The sequence below is a fragment of the Mus caroli genome, chromosome 5, assembly GCF_900094665.2.
Source record: "Mus caroli chromosome 5, CAROLI_EIJ_v1.1, whole genome shotgun sequence".
Lineage (NCBI taxonomy): Eukaryota > Metazoa > Chordata > Mammalia > Rodentia > Muridae > Mus > Mus caroli.
Genome location: NC_034574.1, coordinates 38,832,411 through 38,852,499, shown reverse-complemented (window position 1 = coordinate 38,852,499; position 20,089 = coordinate 38,832,411). Strand labels below are relative to the sequence as shown.

At 43.1% G+C, this 20,089-nt stretch overlaps 1 protein-coding gene across 8 annotated transcripts in view; it reads left to right on the top strand.

Moving 5' to 3' along the window:
- Ldb2 (LIM domain binding 2) overlaps nt 1-9,228 on the top strand; it is a 337,912-nt gene extending 328,684 nt beyond the window's left edge. Inside the window, exons 6-9 of one of the 8 annotated variants that reach the window (XM_021162311.2) lie at nt 991-1,114; nt 2,103-2,248; nt 4,730-4,872; nt 7,805-9,228. In XM_021162311.2, coding sequence (XP_021017970.1) covers nt 991-1,114; nt 2,103-2,248; nt 4,730-4,834 — 375 coding nt within the window. In that variant the 3' untranslated portion in view covers nt 4,835-4,872; nt 7,805-9,228. Of the gene's footprint in view, nt 1-990; nt 1,115-2,102; nt 2,255-4,729; nt 4,873-7,542 lie in introns of all 8 variants that reach the window. The other 7 variants (XM_021162310.2, XM_021162308.2, XM_021162307.2 and 4 more) reach the window with 7 other exon arrangements.
- The last annotated feature ends 10,861 nt before the right edge of the window (nt 9,229-20,089 follow it).

Below are 20,089 nucleotides of genomic sequence, written 5' to 3'. Positions count from 1 at the left end.
GGAAGTCAAACAGAAGCTAAAACTTAGGGACTGCACACATGTCTCTCCTAAGGCAACCACACATTTTACAGGGGCAGGCACATGCCAACATTCGCATCACTGTCGCCCTCGTGTGTGATGGGTGGCTTGTTCCAAGTTGTAGACTTTGTCCTCGTAGGTATTCTGACATGTGTGCACCCAAAGGAATCCAGAAAAGTCTAAGGTCACCCTAAATAATTTTGTGCTTTCATTTAATTCGATCTTTGTCATTAGACATCTTGAACCAAAGTAAAATTTAAAAGGCTATACAAAGGAGATGACAAGGTGCCTACTGGTAGAATCTACAGATATGTACCACTTACATGAACTACATGGGTAAAATAAAACTAAAAATGAGCACATGAATAAAATGTGTAGAGTGCTCATCACCTGCCTTTATGAGAATCAGCAGCAAGAAGCATCACCTCGTTCTGCAAAGTTTAAAAGATGCATTTCCCCACCAGATGACCTGTGTAAACCAGCACTGAAACTCACAGCAAGAGGTTAGACAAACAAGAACCGCAGCCTGGAGCCAGAGCAGAAATCAGAGCAGTAAGCTCCGAAGAAGACAGCTTTCCCTAACCAGGGAAAGGCCTCTGAATTCATTACAGGGTTGTCTGTATTCAACAACAAGTCTGTACAGGAAAGTGTGTGTGTGTGTGTGTCTGTGTATGTGTGTGTGTGTGTCTGTGTGTATGTCTGTGTGTGTATCCCTGTGTGTGTGTGTGTGTGTGTGTGTAAATCACATTTGGCTGTAATACCATGTAATAAATGATACTACCTTAAGTGGGCATAATCAAATACGGGTAATATTTCTTTCCCTTCAAACATACATAGAGAAAATCAAAACCAGGAAAGAAAGGGGGGGGGAACCAAACCCTTAAGCTGTCTAATGGATTCCAGCTGTTAGAATTATTATTGTAATTAATATGATCAAGTAGCAGAACTCCGGTGACTTTGAATTCCTTGCAGTTGTGTGTAATACTGGAGCCAATGCAGGAACTGATGTCGAGACACAAAACCTACAACCTCAGTCCCCGAGACTGCCTGAAGACCTGTCTGTTTCAGAAGTGGCAGCGAATGGTGGCCCCGCCAGGTATGCCCTTGTTCCTCACTGTTTTCATAAATATGCTCTCAGAGGTTCTGGGGATGAAGGGCCATCAAAAGGAAGATGACGATTCATTTGTCAGGAAAGGTTGGTAGCTAGGAGTATTCCAGTCATGCTTTGGGACATAGGTGTGTAGAGCTTTCTAAAGATACATTTATTATATGTATATGGGTGTGCCTGCATGATACTACATTGGATATATCTTAACACAGAACGAAGAGACAACAAGTACATTAATAATCCTCACCACACATTGCCGTGAATTCCCACTTTCTCAGAAAATAGTTGTCCCATTATTCAAGTCCAAAGTATTTTCACTATCTCTGAGCAGACCTTTCTTGAAGAAGTCTAGTTTCCTTCATTTTCAAGTTATACCATACAGAGACATCCTAAGACTATTTGTTAATTAGTAGCACTTATTAAAGACCAAAGTCCAAACCACTTAGTGTTTCTAAACAGCTGGGAAGCTCCAATCTCACCAAGGCTGTGACAACCATGACTGTCAAGGCAGGCTGCCATGTGACATGAACATAGTAGGGAGAATGTTAACCACAGCTTTGCCAAACCTTGTACCTTCTGAGGTGCCTATGGATCCTTGTTTCCTTTGTTACAAAGAGAAGTAGACCAGTTCCCAACTTTTCTACTGGTAAAACTATTCTGAATTCAATTATGAAAGTGGTACCTGTAGCTTGCTTCTGAGGCACTATTAGTGAATTACAGATATGTAATTAGGCAGAACAATTAAATAAAAATCGTGTCATAGCTACGAGCAGAAGAAAAGAGTTTCACACATTTTGTGCTGGGAATAAGTCAACCATTTTCTTTTATTGTTATTTTTAGGTTACACAAAACGAGGACGTTTTCAATAGTTCTCTTTTCAGTGGGTAATGAGAACGTCGTTAGAGGGACAGTATGCGGAGGGTTGCCTCAGACTCTATCCCTAGAGCCCATCCCTTTTCCCTCTTCCCCATTACAGCAGAACCCACACGGCAACCGACAACCAAAAGGAGAAAACGAAAAAACTCCACAAGCAGCACGTCCAATAGCAGTGCCGGGAACACGACCAACAGCGCCGGCAGCAAGAAGAAGACCCCAGCGGCGAGCCTGAGCCTGGCCACTCAGGTACCTGTAAGTCTCACTTTGCTTTTAGGCCTGAAGCCTCACCTTTCCTCTTCACCCAACTCAGGGGGGGCTGGGATTTCTCTCTGAATGAAAAGGATAGGTTCTGGGTAGTTTGGAGCTGGGAGGAGGAGGTGCGGTAAGGAAAGGGTAGGATGAGCCAAGAGGGAAGAACCCTGCCATGGTAACGTCCCCTGCAAACGAAGAATTAGGAGGGCATGTTAAGAGTCCGTGCTGTGGTGGGACCTGAATTAAAAAGCCATCAGAGTCACTGACAGGAGATATGGCACTCAAGGTTTAATTAAAGCATCACTTAGCAGCATGCCTCGTGGCATATTAAGGCCTCTCAGCGGCAGCCTTGGAGACCCAATATGCCCCTGGAAACTGGTCTCCTGAGCTCTGGCCCCATACTGTAATTTGCTGAGGTCTTCCCAGCATGGGCCTCCCCTCTTATTTAAGAGCCAGGTAATTAGCTTGCAGCCACTAGAAGTATAGCTCTATAAACTTTTGTCTGATACATCATTAGTCCATGAAGAGCCAGCCTCTGGTTTGATACCACTTCTTTTTACCCTTGACCTCTTGCTTTTATTTCTGGACCTAGACAAAGGCTACATGGGGGTAAGGGGGAGGAGCATGCTGTATGTTTAAAAAATGAGTGTTGAAGGTAGTGTCTGAAGAGAGTAGACTGCACGGCCTTCTTCACCAATGGTTGATTCTTTTCAAACTGAACCATGGCCTTTTCTGCTTCCAAATTCTCACTGCAGTGTTAAACTGTCACTTTCAAATACTTCTGTCCTTACAAACACCTGCTGTCACCACCTGCCATGATTCCTTGTGGCTCCTCTGCCCATGCTCATGATTGTCACCAGGCATTTGACTCTGTTGAATCCTGACCTTTTCTTGACATTATGACTTCTAGACACTATGACTTTGGAGGTACACCTCTCCCCTACTCTGTCTTCCTTGCCCTTTCCACCCTCTATCTCTTGTCCTCGCCAACCTCTTTCTGATCCTACTTCACCTCTGTCCTCAAGAGTAAACTTTATCTGGAAACTCCCCACTTGCCAATGTGCCTCTCTAATCTGCCCTTCAGCCCATTTCTTATTGGTCAGTCTCTTTAGACTAAAGAAACCCAGTGCTCAAGGGTTCCCTGAGTCTATGGAATTCTTCCTGTCTTCCACGAATTGGGGCATGGTTTCCATCTTCACTGTATTAGAGAGACAGGGATAGTACAAATAATAGCCACCAGACATAAAGGGGGTCATTTAAATTCTGAGACTGCTAGGAATTATTATCCTCACATAATGCAACAAGTTTCTAAGCAGTCCTATTTTCTGAAAAGACCTTTGTACTCGTCATATTTGATGGTCAGAGAGGAAAGTCAGCAGAGAGTATCTGATGTCAGCATTTATTTATTAAGGCACCAAAGAATTGTGTCCCTGCTTAAGCAAGAATGTGACTGGAGAATGGGAAAAGTGGCCCAGTCTAAAACAAATAAACAGAAAATATCCATACAAGTAGCCCATGTATTCCTCTAGCCCTGGGTTTTGTTAGGTTCCTCGACCAAACAAGGAAAATGGATGTCAGAGAATTCTGGAACCAGGGTATTACTCAAAAGTATGGATACTGAAGGAATTTAGGTCAGTTCCACTAGCTTTCTCTAAGCTCCTACTATATGCAATGCTATGAAAAGCACTAGCAATTCTGAGATTTAAAATTCTTTTAAAAACAAGGCCAGGAGGCTTTGTCATTAAGGAGCTCACTGACTAACTTGGGCATGACTGAGAAGTTTCCTCTTTGATGCCAGATTCACAGAGCATCATGTTGAGAAGAATTCTTGACAGGTAGTGTTTGTGGGGCATCCATTAGTGATGTCTGCCAAGGGTTTAAAAGTTGAGAGTAAAAGAGTACCTCATGTATTTTGGCACTTCTGGTCTGGGTGGAGTTATTTCAATTTTAACAAACCTAGGTTTTCTATTCCATGATCCTGCTTTCCTCTAAGCCAACAAGAGCTTTTGAGTAGAGGATTGCTGCATTGGGAAAATTTGCATGAGTGTGGATTTTATGTGACCAAGGCACCACTAAATAGAAAGATGAATGTCACTGTACCAAGCATCTTAAGGTATTTAAATTAAATAGAACTTGCAGATGACCAAGAGAAGCAAGGAAGAGAAGCAATCTATGAAAATGTTCATATTCTTAAGTGTCTTCAAGTTCAATGGAATTTAATAGTGACCACAGGTTTTTAACCATATTTTACTGAATCAGCATCATCTTGTTTGAATAGAAATGATCTGCAGGCATCAGATGCCTGCCCAATGACCATAGCCCTGGCCTGCATAGATTCTGCAACAACAGTGTATGTGTGCATACATGTGTATGTGAGCCTCTGTGTGTGTGTGTGTGTGTGTGTGTGTGTGTGTGTGTGTGTGTGGCCAGGACTAGGGTTTAATCCTTGGATTCTGCTTCTCACTTCATGAGCAGGGGCTAGGAGCCATCCCGAACTGCAGCCTCAACCCTGGGAGGGATGGAGACCTGTGTCATTCAACAGCAGTGACCCCTTCTGGCCAATTTAAGGAGAAGCATTGAGGGGCCCTGAAAGGAGTCACTTCCAGTCCTCCTCAGAGGTTGGTGGTCCTTGCACGGGGGATTAGTGAGAAGGTGTGAAGTGGGAAAAGGTACCTCGAAGCTCCCAGCTCAGGAGCAGAGGTCAACCTCATGGGAAGCAAGGGTATGTGGGCTACTCTCAGATGCATTCCCTTGCCCCTAAGTGGGTCACAAAGGATGGAGATGGGAAGAAAATTCACTCCCACACTTAACTGGGATTTCCAGGACATGGGGGTGGGGATTTGCATTTCACATCCCCTGGCTAGCAGCAGCCGGACTATACAACACATCTCTACTTAATTTTCCTGAAGGTAACAAATAGAGATAGTCAGAGCAGAGCATCCCTGCCCTTTTGTAAAGGTATGAAAGAAACCAAATAGAAATGTTCATATAACTCTGTAAGTGGCCTCAAGTATTGACATGCACATAAAGTTTAAAGTTCTTAGGGTTCTTATAGCTAGGCCCCTATCAATCAACTAATTCATGTGTGTGTGGTTATACACACACGCACACACAGAGAGAGAATTATGCTTCTAATTAAAATACTTTTAAAATAGCCAATAAAGCCAATATAGATAGCATCTCTCATAAACTTAGAAAAGATGCCTGGGCATCTTTTCCAGCAAATGCTAGTGTGGGGGTGTGGCAGAGCTGTCCTCCACACATCACAAGCCTCCACCAGAGCCCCACTAGAGTGATGCAAACCACTACATGCCTATTGTTTTTCTTGCATGAATGTTGTTTTCTAATGCAGAGAACACATCTGCAGTGCTGGGGACTTTCCTTCTCAAGTCACTACTTGAGTTTGACTACTTGTGACATCTCTCCTCTGCTTTTCAAATCACCCTTCACTTCTTTACCCTCTTTCAGCTTCTCCCAATGGCCTTGGAATCACAGTACTAACACAGACCCACATGGTTTGTTTGATGGCCTGCTCCTGCCAGCTGACACTCAATGCATGTTCCCCCAAAGCCTCCCTAGCCAAGCACATCCCTTAACCGAATGCTGTGTGCAGCCAATCTTTCTTTCCCTACTCTTTCTACCTCCTTCTGTTCTTCACCACAAGTAAAGCCTTTTAATTGCCTGTACCTAAGTGACACTTTTTATCCTCAAACTCCAGTGAGTGAGATGATGGCCTCTCGGCAAACTGAATAATGTTCACAAGTCTGTGTGGTGTCTACAGTCCATCTAAAATCACGTGGTCCCTCTTCCCCCTCAGAAAGACAGTCTATTTTGCATCTCATCGTAAGAGTCCTCGCAAGGATTCTTACATGTCAGTGTCATTTCTGGTTCTTCATTGCCTAGTAAGCACTTTCTTGGAAGCATTAGTTCAGTATCTGGCCCGTACCGTTTACTGCTGAGTTAGTGAAGCTCACATATCATACATTTACTCCATCTGGGCCATTTCTTCTTAAAACCAATTTTACCAGTTCATGAGAAGGACTAGTCAGAAAATATAGTGTGGAAACCTGTTTATCATCTCATCCAAATAAAGAAGGGGGCAGGGAAAGACTAATTGAAACAAAGTTTTTCCTCCCAGAATAGACCAGGTGGGAATTAATACAGGGTTTGTTCAATGGACTCCTTCAGAGTTCTAGGTTGTATTTAATTAGTATCCATGTTGCTCTCTTCTCCAGACAGTAGAAAAAGCTCCCCAGGGTTTTAAAAAATGTCCAGTGGTCAAACATTTTACTGGAATAGGTCCCTGTGAAGGGCTGCACACCTACCCCTCCTATGCAGCTGGGCTAGCAAGCCTTTTTTTTCCCCCCTGCTTCCTAAATGGTTGCTGAGAACAATTCACCCACTTCAGGCCCTGAGCTACTCGGAAGAATCTATCTGACAGATAGCCTGCCCCACACCTGGGTCATCCCAATATAATCCTCCCTTTGAACAGAGAAGCTGGAATTCTATCTTGGGTGTCTATCCCTACCCCGACTCTGGGCCTGGGCTTTTCCAGCTGTGGCTTCTACTGGAGCTCCCGGCTACAGTAGGTGGCTTTCTTGTTTGCATGGAAGGACAATTTGTATTTAAAAGAGTGATTACTTGGATTCTTCTTGCTTGGCCCCACCCCTGATGACTACCAGCTCCGTTGGAGTAATTATAATTAGCTTGCTCTTCATCTTTCTTTTATGGTACCAGCTGGATGGCCTGGTTCTCTTTACTGCCCAGATTGGTAGCAGGGTTGGCTGTGTAGAGATAGGTGACAGGCACCATGAAATAACAGATGGTAAATTCAGGGCTTGTTGGCAATCAGCAGGTTTTTGCTAATGACTTAATTAGCTATGCAAATTGTCAAATCAGTGTGAACATTGTTTTTATCGAAAACTTTACCTAAATTAATTACCATAATTAAGTAGCAGAATGTCAAAGATATTGGCTGCATAAAAGGACCTGGCAGAGTAGAGAAGAGAGGGGTTCTGTCTTCAATTAAAGTGTATATCATCCTGGGGACAGAGTAAATATTATTTGGAATGAGTTGTGTGGGTATTGCAGAATGGTACCTTAACTACCCGCCTGTAAGCTATCTGCAAGTTGACAGGGCCACTCACAAACCCTCACTGGAGGTGGCAATTTTTGGAAGTATTGCCAAAAATGGTTCCATAGCCCTCTCAAAAGTGCCCCGGGTCAGCAATTTCAAAGCGTGGATTTTTTTTTTTAATTTTGAAAAATCCATTTTTTTATTTCTGCAGATTGCTAGCATTGCTCGTTCTCCGGTGTCAGGCTGCGCACTAAGGACATAAACTCGCGTGGTTGTTACACATCAGGAGGCGATGTTTATTTCCTGTAGAAATCCAATATGCGTCTCGGCCCCCCCGACATTGAGACTTGACCCTGTTGTGCAGCGCACAGAGTGTGTCTGTCCTAGGTCCCCCAAGCTCCTCCCACTGTTGTTTTAAGCTGAGCTTCTCTCCCCTAAGGTTTCCCTGTAATAATGTCAGCTGCTGTTCACAGGATGTGATGGTGGTAGGAGAGCCAACTCTGATGGGAGGTGAGTTTGGGGACGAGGACGAAAGGCTAATCACTAGATTAGAAAACACGCAGTATGATGCGGCCAACGGCATGGACGACGAAGAAGACTTCAACAATTCACCTGCCCTGGGGAACAACAGCCCGTGGAACAGTAAACCTCCCGCCACGCAAGAGACCAAATCAGAAAACCCCCCACCCCAGGCTTCCCAGTAAGATGGGCTACTGACACCTGATTCCGCTGTCCATAGGCCCGTGGGGTAGAATTCCATTCGCAAATCTCTACTATCAGGAGAGAAAAGAGATGAAATTTAAAACACACAAGCAAAACGTTTCCATGTAAACATCTATTTCTAAACATAATGACCTGATTTTCTTTCTTGCAATTTTTTCCCCCTTTTTAATTGAGAGGATCGTTCGAATGAGCCTCTGTGGCCTCTCCTTGGAGGCCTTCACAAGAAGTATAGACACTGTCCCTGACGGTAATTAGAAGAAGCAGAGGCTCACGCATCTCCTGGCACGGTCTTATCTCCCTCGTGTGTTGAACTTCCTGTCCATGCACCCTACGAAGGCCATGCTGTCCAAACGTGCTCAGGACCTCAGTAACGTGCCGACCCCCAACTACAGATGACTTTTTAATATTGTAAAATATTTTCTGCTTTTTTGACTTGCATTTGAGAGTTTCTTGTTTCAGTAAAAAAAGAAAAGAAAAGAAAAATATCCGTTTTGGAAAAATAACTTAAATGTCCCTCCCCCGCCGCCTCCAATTTCCATTGGTTTCCATGTGGCAAGATCCCTGAGAAAACACAGCTAGGTGACTTTCTGACAAGCTGAAGCTAATTCATTCTTGAATCTGAGTTGTTTCAATTTAGGCCAAGTACTAAAACAAGGAATCATCAAAGATCTATGGGTAGATTTTATTATGTACACAAAGACAAATGGACCCTGAGAAATGTATGCATTTGTAAACTTGCCATGGGTCCGAATATTTTCAAGCCATGTAATCCATTAATTTTGTGGGAAGCTTAATAAATCAGAAGCTTTTTATTTCTTCTTATTTTAATTGTATCTTAGTTGACTGAATTTGGTGAAGCTTTTTTTTTAATGCTATATTTCCTGTGTAATATTTTGTAAATCCTTCACCTGTTTCTTTTATGGGGACTTTTCTTTTGGGGCAAGTTCAGTGTATTTATGTGAAACTTTATAAGAGAACTAATTTTTCCATTTGCATATTAATATGTTCCTCTATACATGTAAAGACACAGTGGCTCCGTGTGTCATCAAACAGCTGTATTTTATGTATGCTTTACTGGTAAGTGTGCCAATAATAAACTGTGTTAATGACCAAAGTAAGTGAATCTGGCTGTTGGTGTGAGTACCTGTGAATCCATCTGCTCACAGTGATAAGAAATATCAAGACTGGACTTAATATCCTGACTCTAAATGGAATGATAATACCCGTGGGAAGCAGGCTCACTGCCCACCAACTTCTCTGAGACAGAATACACTCACAGGTAGAAAGTCACATAAAAGGGGGCAGGAGAGCTGGCCCTGCCCCTTATGAGCTATGGCAATGGGAAGCTAGCTGGGGCAGTGCTAGATAGCAGGCAGGCTGGCCAGCTCAGCTACCAGCCAGGCCCAGATCCAGAACTTTGAGTTGCCTACCCTAACATCTACGCCATCTGTAAACTGCTAGAGCACTTGAAAGGGCCAGCTCTACAGAACAAAAACTGCAGGAACTCCATGACACAGGGGAACAACAGAACATCTGAGAGGAGACCTGGTGCTGATTCAATATTGATAGTGTAGCAGAAGCCAGAGGTCTCCAAGCAGACTAATGACTCATTGCAGTGAACATTTGCAAGTAAAGTTGGTTGGACAAAAGGGTATATTGTGTGACACATTGTGACAAAGAAACTACAACTGCCATAATATGATGGGTTTTGTTTTGTTTACATTTAATTTTAATTTTCTTTGGGAGTGGGGGGAGGTTGCAAGTGGCAGAGGGCAGATACAAAGGGATGGAGAGATGCATAAGATTGGGTTCATGATGGGAAATTCATAAAGAGTTAACAAAAAGGTTTTTTAAAGATGGTATTTCTAAGGTTCTTTTGACAATCAACAATTTCCTAGCTCTAATAATGTGTATATTACTTAATAAAGATGACAGTGAAAAAATGGATTGCTTACCCTCAAAATGACAGCCTAAGACTCATGCCAACTGATCTTCTTAGGCTCAGGAATGCTGCCTGGGGCAGGCAGGGTATTGACCGTTCATGCCTCTGTTGAATCCTGAAAAGCACACTCCTGGTCTACATCCTGTGTCACTGGAACACTTGTGCCAAAGTGCAGATGGGTATCTTTATCTGTTTTGTCTGGCTATAACAAAATACAACAACCTGTATGACTTATAAATAGAAGACATTTTCTTAACAACAACACTTGAGGCTCGGAAGTCTGACACTAAAGGGTCATTGTCACCACCCAAGGCAGGTGGTGAGAGCGTAAGAGTCAGTGAAGGAAGAAGAAGGAGGAGATGGAACTCCCTTTATGAGAATCCCACTCCCAGGATGACTAATCCACTCCTGTGATAATGTAACATACAGAATCCATAGGGGCAGAACTCTAATGATATTGTTACTTTTTAAATTTTTTATTTTCTTTTTTACTTAGTTACTTTACATCCCCTCACTGCCCCCTCCCTGTCACCCCCTCCCACAGTCCATTTCTCATCCCCTCTACCCTTCTTCTCTAAGCAGGCGCCCCCCCCAAGGTATACCCCCATCCTGGCACTTCAAATTTCTATTAGGCTAGGCATTTCCTATCTCACTGAGGCCAGACAAGGCAGCCCAGCAAGAAGAACATATCCCACAGGCAGACAACAGCTTTTGGGACAGATTCCTCTCCAGTTGTTTGGGACTCACATGAAGACCAAGCTGCACATCTGTTATGTATGTATGGGGAGGCCTAGGTCCCATGTATATACTTTGGTTGGTGATTCAGTCTCTGAGAGCCCCAAGGGTCCAGATTAGTTGATTCTGTTCATCTTCCTATGGAGTTCATATCCCCACAGGGCCCACAGTCCTTCTTCCTATTCTTCCATAAGAATCCCCAAACTCCATCCACTGTTTGGCTGTGGGTGTCTGCATCTGTCTGAGTCAGCTGCTGGATGGAGCCTCTCAGGGGATAGCCATGATAGGTTCCTGTCTACAAGCATAATAAAGTATCATTAATAGTGGTAGTAATTGGTGCTTGCTCATGTGATGGGTCTCAAGTTGGACCAGTTATTGGTTGGGCTGTCCCTCAGTATCTGCTCCATCTCCCATGCCTGCATTTCTTGTAAACAGGGTAAATTTTGGGTTGAAAGTTTTATGGGTGGGTTGATGTTTCTATCACTCTACTGGAGTTCCTGCCTGGCTCCAGGAGGTGACCTTCTCAGGTTCCATATCCTCAATGCTGTGAGTCACAGCTAAGGTCATTCCCACCACCACTGATTCTTGGACAGCTACCTTATCCCAGGTCTCCGTCTCATTCTGGAGATGCTCCCCCCGCCCCAGCCACCCCCATCAGTTGCAGATTTCCATTCATTTTCATGGCCATCTGGCCATCTCTCCTGTCTCACCCCTCACCTAATTCTAAACTCCCCTCCTATTCCTCTTCCCATCCCTCTCCCTCACAGATTCCTCCCTCCATCTGCCTCTTTTGACTATTTAATTCCCTCTTCTAAGTTATCACTTATTTTTAACATCATATTTCTTACCCTTTAAGAATGTCATTCAGTGTATTTGATCCCTGGGAAGAGTTTACCCCCAATTGCTCCCAGGTCCATCCCCTTAACTTGCCACCCCCTCCCAATTCAATGTCCTCCTTTTTCATTTTAATAACCCAGTGAATTCTATTGGTGCTGCCCATATATTCCTGAGTGAGGGTTCATCCACTGAAGCATGTGGCCCCACTAGAAGCCATATCCTTTAAAATCTGACCCTCTCATCCCTAGAAGCTCTCAACTGTAATTAGCACCTCAGTTAGGAGTGAGGGTACCTGCGCACCTCCCTGCTTCCTACTAGAAGGCTGAGTTGCTCAATCTTGTGCAGGCAAGCATAGCTGCTGTGAGTTTGTGAGTGTATTTTGTGTTTGTAGACAATCTTGTCAAGTCTTAAAGGCCCCGCCCCTTGACATTGCTTCACCAGGAATTAAGCTTCTAACATGTGGAACTGGGGAGATATGTTGAAACCGCAGTACTGGGCACCTTGTTGCTGAAGCAGTAGACTGGGAAAGAGCATGAAGCCTCTAGCCTCTCTTTGCTAGCTCCAAGTGCTGTGTTTCTAACACCTACAGTAATTCTTCAGATCTCTGGATGAGAAGTAGGACAGGTACAGGCTATAAAGGCAAAAGAAACCTATTCAGTGTAGGTTTGCCATAGATACATCACACCTGCTCTGCTGAACTCCATGCTAAGGGCATCCTTGGAACTCAGGGACTGATCCATACTTATCACTAAATGGAGAGGATGGGACACCTAGAGAACTCACAGTCACTACTGACACAGCTCTTTAGTTACCCCACACAGTAAGCATAAATACTAATGGCCCCATGTCTCTCAGATACGTTTTAAAATCCTCATATATTGAGTATAGAAAATTCACTTGAGCACTGTTTATGTTTAAGGAAATCCCTCACATTTTTCCACTTTATGCCAATAAGGAGGAGAAAAGAGCTATTAGCATTTGTGGAGCATTGTGGTAGATAATTTAAGTTTCTTATCTTAGCACATTTTGGAATTCAAGAGGAATCTAAAAAGAGAGTGCTTAGGATACCCAAGATATAAGATACAATTTGCTAAACGCATGAAACTCAAGAAGAACGAAGACCAAAGTGTGGACACTTTGCCCCTTCTTAGAATTGGGAACAAAACACCCATGGAAGGAGTTACAGAGACAAAATTTGGAGCTGTGACGAAAGGATGGACCATCTAGTGATTGCCATATCCAGGGGTCCATCCCATAATCAGCTTCCAAATGCTGACACCATTGCATACACTAGCAAGATTTTGCTGAAAGGACCCAGATATAGTTGTCTCTTATGAGACTATGCTGGGGCCTAGCAAACACAGAAGTGGATGCTCACAGTCAGCTATTGGATGGAGTCAGCTATTGGATGGATCACAGGGCCCCCAATGGAGGAGCTAGAGAAAGTACCCAAGAAGCTAAAGGGAACTGCAACCCTATAGGTGGAACAACAATATGAACTAACCAGTACCCCGGAGCTCTTGTCTCTAGCTGCATATGTATCAAAAGATGGCCTAGTCGGCCATCACTGGAAAGAGAGGCCCATTGGACATGCAAACTTTATATGCCCCAGTACAGGGGAACGCCAGTGCCAAAAAGGGGGGGTGGGTGGGTGGGTAGGGGAGTGGGGTGGTGGGTATGGGGGACTTTTGGGATAGTATTGGAAATGTAAATGAGGAAAATACCTAATAAAAAAATTTTTTAAAAAAAAGAGAGTGCTTAGGGTTCCAAGAAGGTGAGTCTGAGGCTGGAATTTGGAGACATGGGATTTGCAGTGGGGGAGGGGAGGTTGTATGGAGACCAGCCCCTAAAGGAGTAGGGAATGTAAGCTGACCAAGAAAGTACAGCCAAGGAAAGCTGTGAACCTCTGGTCTATGTCATGGGTCGTTACTTGAGAGGGGAATCTGGGAGAATAATCCTTCTTGCCCAGTGACTCCTCTTGTGCCAGAAGCCAACTTTTGTACACTTCTATCAATCCACCATTGGCTAGGGACCATGCCCAAGGGAAGTGAGTGTGCAGGGACCTTCAAGGCTTCCACCAGTTGAAGGCTTATGGCAAGAGTCAGAGCATCTTGGGTTTTATGGAAGATATCTTGGCAGACTCATAGTCTTTTGGATGAGCTGGCCAAGTTGGTATACACCATAGGTAACATGTAAGATATGAGTCTGGATGTTCCTAAACCGTAAAACTTGGATGTTTTTCTAGAATGCTATATTGTTTTTCTATAACATGAGCTATAAGTACATCAGCAAAAGAGTCAAAAACAAACACACAAAAACACTTAGGCATGGCTAAACATTATTGACGCCCCATTGGTGAGCTGCTGAAAGGCCTGTTCCTCCCCTGCCTCACCATTTTAGGTTTTGATTCATTGGTTCTTGAAAGTCATTTATGTTTGCACAATTTGCAAACACTTTAACTCTTATTCTAGTTATGTATGGTTGCATAGCAAGTCCATAGCAAGTGAATCAAAAGAATAATTTATTCTGGCACTTTAGCCCTTGGAGAAGAGGACTCTGCTGAGAAGTTTACACTTAGAGTGTCGGGTGCCTACTGTATCCAGAATCATCAATGGCTTGTCTAGAATGGGCATCCACAATAGAGTACTCACAGTGGTGGGTCAAGATAGGAGCTCAGCCAGGGTGCTGACATTTTATAGCATCTCCACAGGACATAACTGACCTGGAGCATACAGAAGGGGAAAGTCAATTCCAATTTCCAGTGGACCCAAGAGAATAGGCAGACGTTTGGGGCTTCTCTGGGTGACCTATTGACCTGGATGAGCCAAAAAAAAATTGGAGTTCCAACAAGGTTACAGGTCTTAAGCCAGAGGGTGGGTCTCACATCAGAGAAGCCACTAGTTGCCATCCTCACCCATAAATCCCTCCTTCAAGTATTTTAACATTCACTTCAACTGGTTCTTGGGACTGCTCACTCACTCTCCCATTTCCAATCAACAGAACTGACAGAAACACATAGAGACACAGACACAGGCAGAAATAAAGACAGCAAGTTGTGGCCACCACCCATATTGACACTAGGGGATCTGGTAGCATCTCATATGGATCCCAGATACTGCAATTAGGGTCACTGTAGCCTTTTCTAAGTGTCTTGTGCAGTAGGCACCAGAAACAGACTCAGCTATTGAGGTGACAGATCCAGGCAACTTTCTACAGTTTTCCATTTACATTTATGGTGGGAGTGTCAGAAGCCTCTGGGTCAACAGAACAAGAGGTGAGAGAAGTTCCTTGGGTGCTGAAATATCTCAAACTTCATCCCTCTAAGAGCTGTCTTCCCTCAATATTGGCACAGGAGATCTGAAGCTCCAAGTGACCCAGTGACTCGACCTCTGCCAATCTCATCAGGGACTCCAGAATGTTATGGGGTAACTCCACCAGAGAATATATGCAGACACTCTTAGAATCAATAGAAAGTCTGTATTGGTGGCTGGCAACTGTGTGGAGAACGTGCCTAAATCATGAAGCCCCAATAAAAATTTTAAAAAAGGTTCTTTTTTAAAGAGAAATCCTGGTTGGCACACTTCGGTTAGTAAGAACAGTTAGAGAGATGCTAAATTACAGAAACCAAAAAGCAAGGTTAGTATATTTGAGACTTTCCTGGATCCTGGAATTATGGACCAGGTATTTGATGGATTAGTCTTTCTTCCCATTATGGCAGGTATTGGGGTCTATGTGCTAGGTTCTAAGTCAGTGACCTCCTCAGCAGGTATGGGTGTCTATTGCAATTCCATCTCCCTGATTTACCAATACTTCAATGGACAATCTTCTAGCCTTCTTTCTTGGTTCAAATGAATTACAATACTGGACAGGACAGAATTAACAGTCACATGCCCTGTGCTTTGTATTACATAATACTATAAATCAGCTCATTAAGAACCTTTTCAATACACAGTTTCAGTGTCTATGTAATTCTCCACTCATGGAACACACCATAGTTTATTAACCCATTATTTGTAGTCACCTCCCCTTTTAATATCCTATTAGAATTATATAATCACTAATAAGTTGGTAAAGAATTGTTAAGAGGTTTTCCACCAACCAGCTTAAAAGATACTCTTGTGTCTGGTCTCCACACCCTAACTTCCTTATAAATTCCTTTCAGATAAAAAGCAAGTAACATGCAAGGAAACACAGAAAATTCAAATTATAAGAGCTTAGAGATGCGGGGTTCTTAAGCAATGTTCCCATTGTTCTGTGCTTTGCATCTCATTCTGTCTTCCCCAAACCAGGAAGAAGGCCAGTGTTTTCTTGGCAAAGTTCAGAGAGGTCAAATGACTTTCCCAAGGTCAGGCAGGTAGAAAACATCAGTGTTGAGCTTGAACCCGTGCAGGGGAAATTCCGATGCTCTGTCAGTTCTGCTAAGCTCTAGGGAAATGCTGGGGTGAAGGCAAGCACATGATGGGGTGTTTCTGGAAAAGACTTCGTGAGGAGGGTGGAGGAATCACATACTGATGACACCGGAGACTCCGCTTACGTACCTGAACTGAATGACTGTTCACACCTGTTCTCCATCAGTAGCATCAAAGTGGTATTTGAGACCCTAACAGAGTTTGAGATTTGAAGAAAAACTAATACAACCATGTGGTTGGTGTTTAGATCAACATGTTTTACAAACCTGATGCTGAGAAGTTGTAAAATGACACTGAGATGGAATGGGTAAGATAAACAGGGTAGAATTTTTGTCTTAATCCATCCCTATTTCTTGTTGGTTTCTGATCATTCTAGAATTTCTCCTCCCTGGATAGGGAAAACCTCTTCCCCATCTCCTCCCCTCTCCTCCCCTCTCCTCCCCTCTCCTCCCCTCTCCTCCCCTCTCCTCCCCTCTCCTCCCCTCTCCTCCCCTCTCCTCCCTTTTCCTCTCTTCTCTTCCCTTCTCCTCCCCTCTCCTCTCCTCCCCTCTCCTCCCCCATCTCTTCTTCTACTAACCTTCACAGAATCTTCTGAAAATTCCTATTGCTTAGTCATGCACCCTTGTTCCTGATAAAGTGTGTTGTGTCTCCCACAGCCCATATGCTGTATCCTAAGTCCCTTTCCTCTGAGTATACGTTCAAGCCATTATGATAAGAAGGCGGTCTTTCCCCACTTTTAATTTGTTTGTTTGTTTTGTTCAAAGTAGCTGTTCACTCTTTATAGCATTGCAAGACTCTTCTGTTATGTTTCAACGAAAGTATGGGCACCTTAAAAGAAATTTGCCACAGTTTAGAAATGAGTGTGAAACTGTTTTCCTGGAATAGACATCTACAGGTCTAGCTTAGACAGCAATTGCCACAAAATGAACACTTTCATTTTACAGTGAAACTTGTGGGAAACCTAAGCTCTATCAGGCATCAGTCAATGCCTTCTCCCCTGCTAGCTGTACTAATGGGATGGGACCTGGACACTTGCAAGCTTCTGCTGAAACCCTCCATGCAGCAGCTCAGGAGCAAAAAAAAGCAAAGCTCTCAAAAGAGCAGCCTTGGTGATGGAGTGAGGCACAGGACTTCTTGCATCCCCCTCACTAAATCATAAAACTTTCTAATGGTAGCTGCATTCCCCTTAATAACTAATGGCCCCACATCCCATTTCCCTTAGACCCAAATTAGCACTGATCATTCCCAGCCCCGGGAAGCTCCCTGGTTTCAAGCAGACTTCTCCAGATTCACAGCAAAGCCTGCCTGTGTGAAACATAAAAGCTCCCTGCATGACGCATGTCTTTGGGTCCCAAGTGTTTTGCATAGATTGAGTCTAATCCTCACCCTTGTCTTGAAGGAGGAAGGCATGAATAGCATTGGTGAACTGGTAAGGAAACAAAAGGAAAGAGACAGACCCTCAGGAAGCTGCCCAAGGGCACCAGGCTGCTGGGTAACAGAGTAGATGCCTGAACAGTACAAGCCTGAATCCTCTCTGTTGCTCTAACAGTTTTGAACTGATACTCCAAATAAAATCCACAGGTTAAAGTGGGTAACAGGGAACAAGCAAGCATTAGATTATGGGGCCCAGAAGAATTCCTGAGGACTCAGAGTTTGGATACCTGCCTCTCACACCATCACTCCTCCCTCACCACAGGATACCAGAGTGTTCCCTATGGCATTTGTGGAGGGCAAAAAAGCAAGCCACCAAATACTGTCCAAGTGGGAGGGTAGCACAGACATCCAAGGATTTATTCATCTGGCCCAACAAATGGAGGCTGGGCCAAGACAAGAGAGAAATTAGAAAAAAATGGTGGCCATTTGCACTTTGAGACAGTCAAGTCTGGGTTTGAGGGCCTTGCATGTTTCCTGAGTATCTAGGGACTTTTTTTTCCTTTTCCGGTATATATATATATATATATATATATATATATATATACACAAATGAAGAAGTATGTCAGTGTCTCAGTAGACAGGCACCATCTCCAAAATGGGTGCTTCTCACTGAACCAGCTAGCTGGTCACCATGTCCATCATCCATGTTCATCATTAGCCGCAGGGGTCAGACTCTAATTACCATTCCAACCTGGCTGGAATCAAAAGACAACATCATTGTAAAGCTGCCATTTGATATATACATACATATACACACACACATATATATACATACACACACACACACACACATATATATATACACACACATACATACACATATACATATATACACACATATATATGTGTGTATATATGTGTGTATATAAAAAGTATATATAATATTAAAAGTATATATATTAAAATTATATATATGTGTGTATGTGTGTGTATAAAAAGTATATATATATAATATATATAAAATAGTAAAAGTTTATATTAAAATTATATATACATATATATGAGAGACAGACAGACAGACAGACATAGTATGTCAGAATTTCCTGTTTTAAAAGCAGGTCATGGGGCTGGAGACAGCTCAGTGGTTAGGAGCTCTTGTCACTCATGCAGAGGATCCTAACTCAGTTCCCAGCAAGCACAGGGCACAGAGCACAGCTCACAGCCATTTGTGTCTTAGTTACTTTTCCATTGCTGCGATAAAGCACCATGCCAACTTTAGGTAGATACGCTTTGTTTTGCTTTGTAGTTCGTCATCCAAGGAAGTCAGGACAGAAACTCAAGCTGGGCAGGAACCTGGAGGTCAGAGCTGACACAGCAGCTATGGAGGAATGCTAGGTAACATGGTTCCTACTGGCTCGATTCCTCATGGCTTTCTCAGCTTGCTTTCTTATAACATCCAGGACCAGCAGCCCAGTGGTAGTACCATCTACAGTGAGCTGGTCCCTTCTGCAGAATTTATCAATCAAAAATATGCACCACAGGCTCACCTCCAGGCCAGTCTTACAGGGACATTTTCTCAACTGAGGCTCCTGCTTCACAAGTGACTCTAGCTTGTGTCAAGTTGGCATAACACTAGACAGTACCATCTGTAACTCAAGGTCCAGGCAATCTGACTACCTCTTCTGGCCTCCTCAGATGCCTGTCTGTACACATAGATAAAAGTAAACTAAATGGTAAAAACAGTCAAAAGAGAATGAGTTATATTTATTAGTTAAATTGTTATCTCTGCTCCTAACAACATAGGCTTTCTTCCTTTCTTCTTTTCTTCCCTCCCTCCTTCCTTCTTTCTCTCCTTTCATCCTCCCCTCCCTCCCTCCTTCCTTCCTTCTTTTCTTTTGTCTTTCCTTCCAAATGCATAATGCAAGGAGGTGATGCTGCACGTGAAGTGCCAGGTGACCTGTGTCATATTCCCAACAGAGAGGATCATGGGTATCCTCTAGTTTTAAATGGCTATGAAAGGAAGAGAGCTAGTGTCACACACCATACACACACACATCCCACACAAGTAATCATATTTTCTAAATTGATAGAAATATAAGCAAAGTATTTTAAACCACTTAACCCTTCAAGATTTGCAACTAGGTAACTATCACAACAGTGAAAAACACAATTAATATATACACACTGGTTGAAAAATAAAGTCATTGTTCATAAAACGGATACATTCTTTTCCATTCTATTTTTTTCTGTGCATTGATGTCTTAATCAGACAGCCTTATGGATTTCCAACTATTTTTAATAGTTTCTTCTTCCACTCCCCTGCGCTATTTTTAAAAAGTATGTAATCAGCTCTTCCATAAACACTGGTCGTTCTTTTTCTTTCCGTGCATACACCTTTGTTCTCGTGTCTTTGTTCAATGCCCTGGCCAACGTTTAAGCTGTTTTGAGTGGTGGCAGCAGCAGCACGCACCTCGAATCGCCCCTGGCTTTAATGACACCGCTTCCACTGTCCCCTCCTTTAGTATGATGTCAATTCTGTAACGTGATAAGTCTTCTAATGTTTTAAATGTAATTACTAGTGGAAATTAAATTTCAGCAAATGCCACTTAGCCCACTAAACAGATAATCAAATGTACCTTTTCCTTTTCCACTGTTAACAAGAATGATTCTGTTGACTCACTTTCTAATATTATCTGGCTTGTATCTACTTGGTCATCATTAATTAGTTAACATTTTTA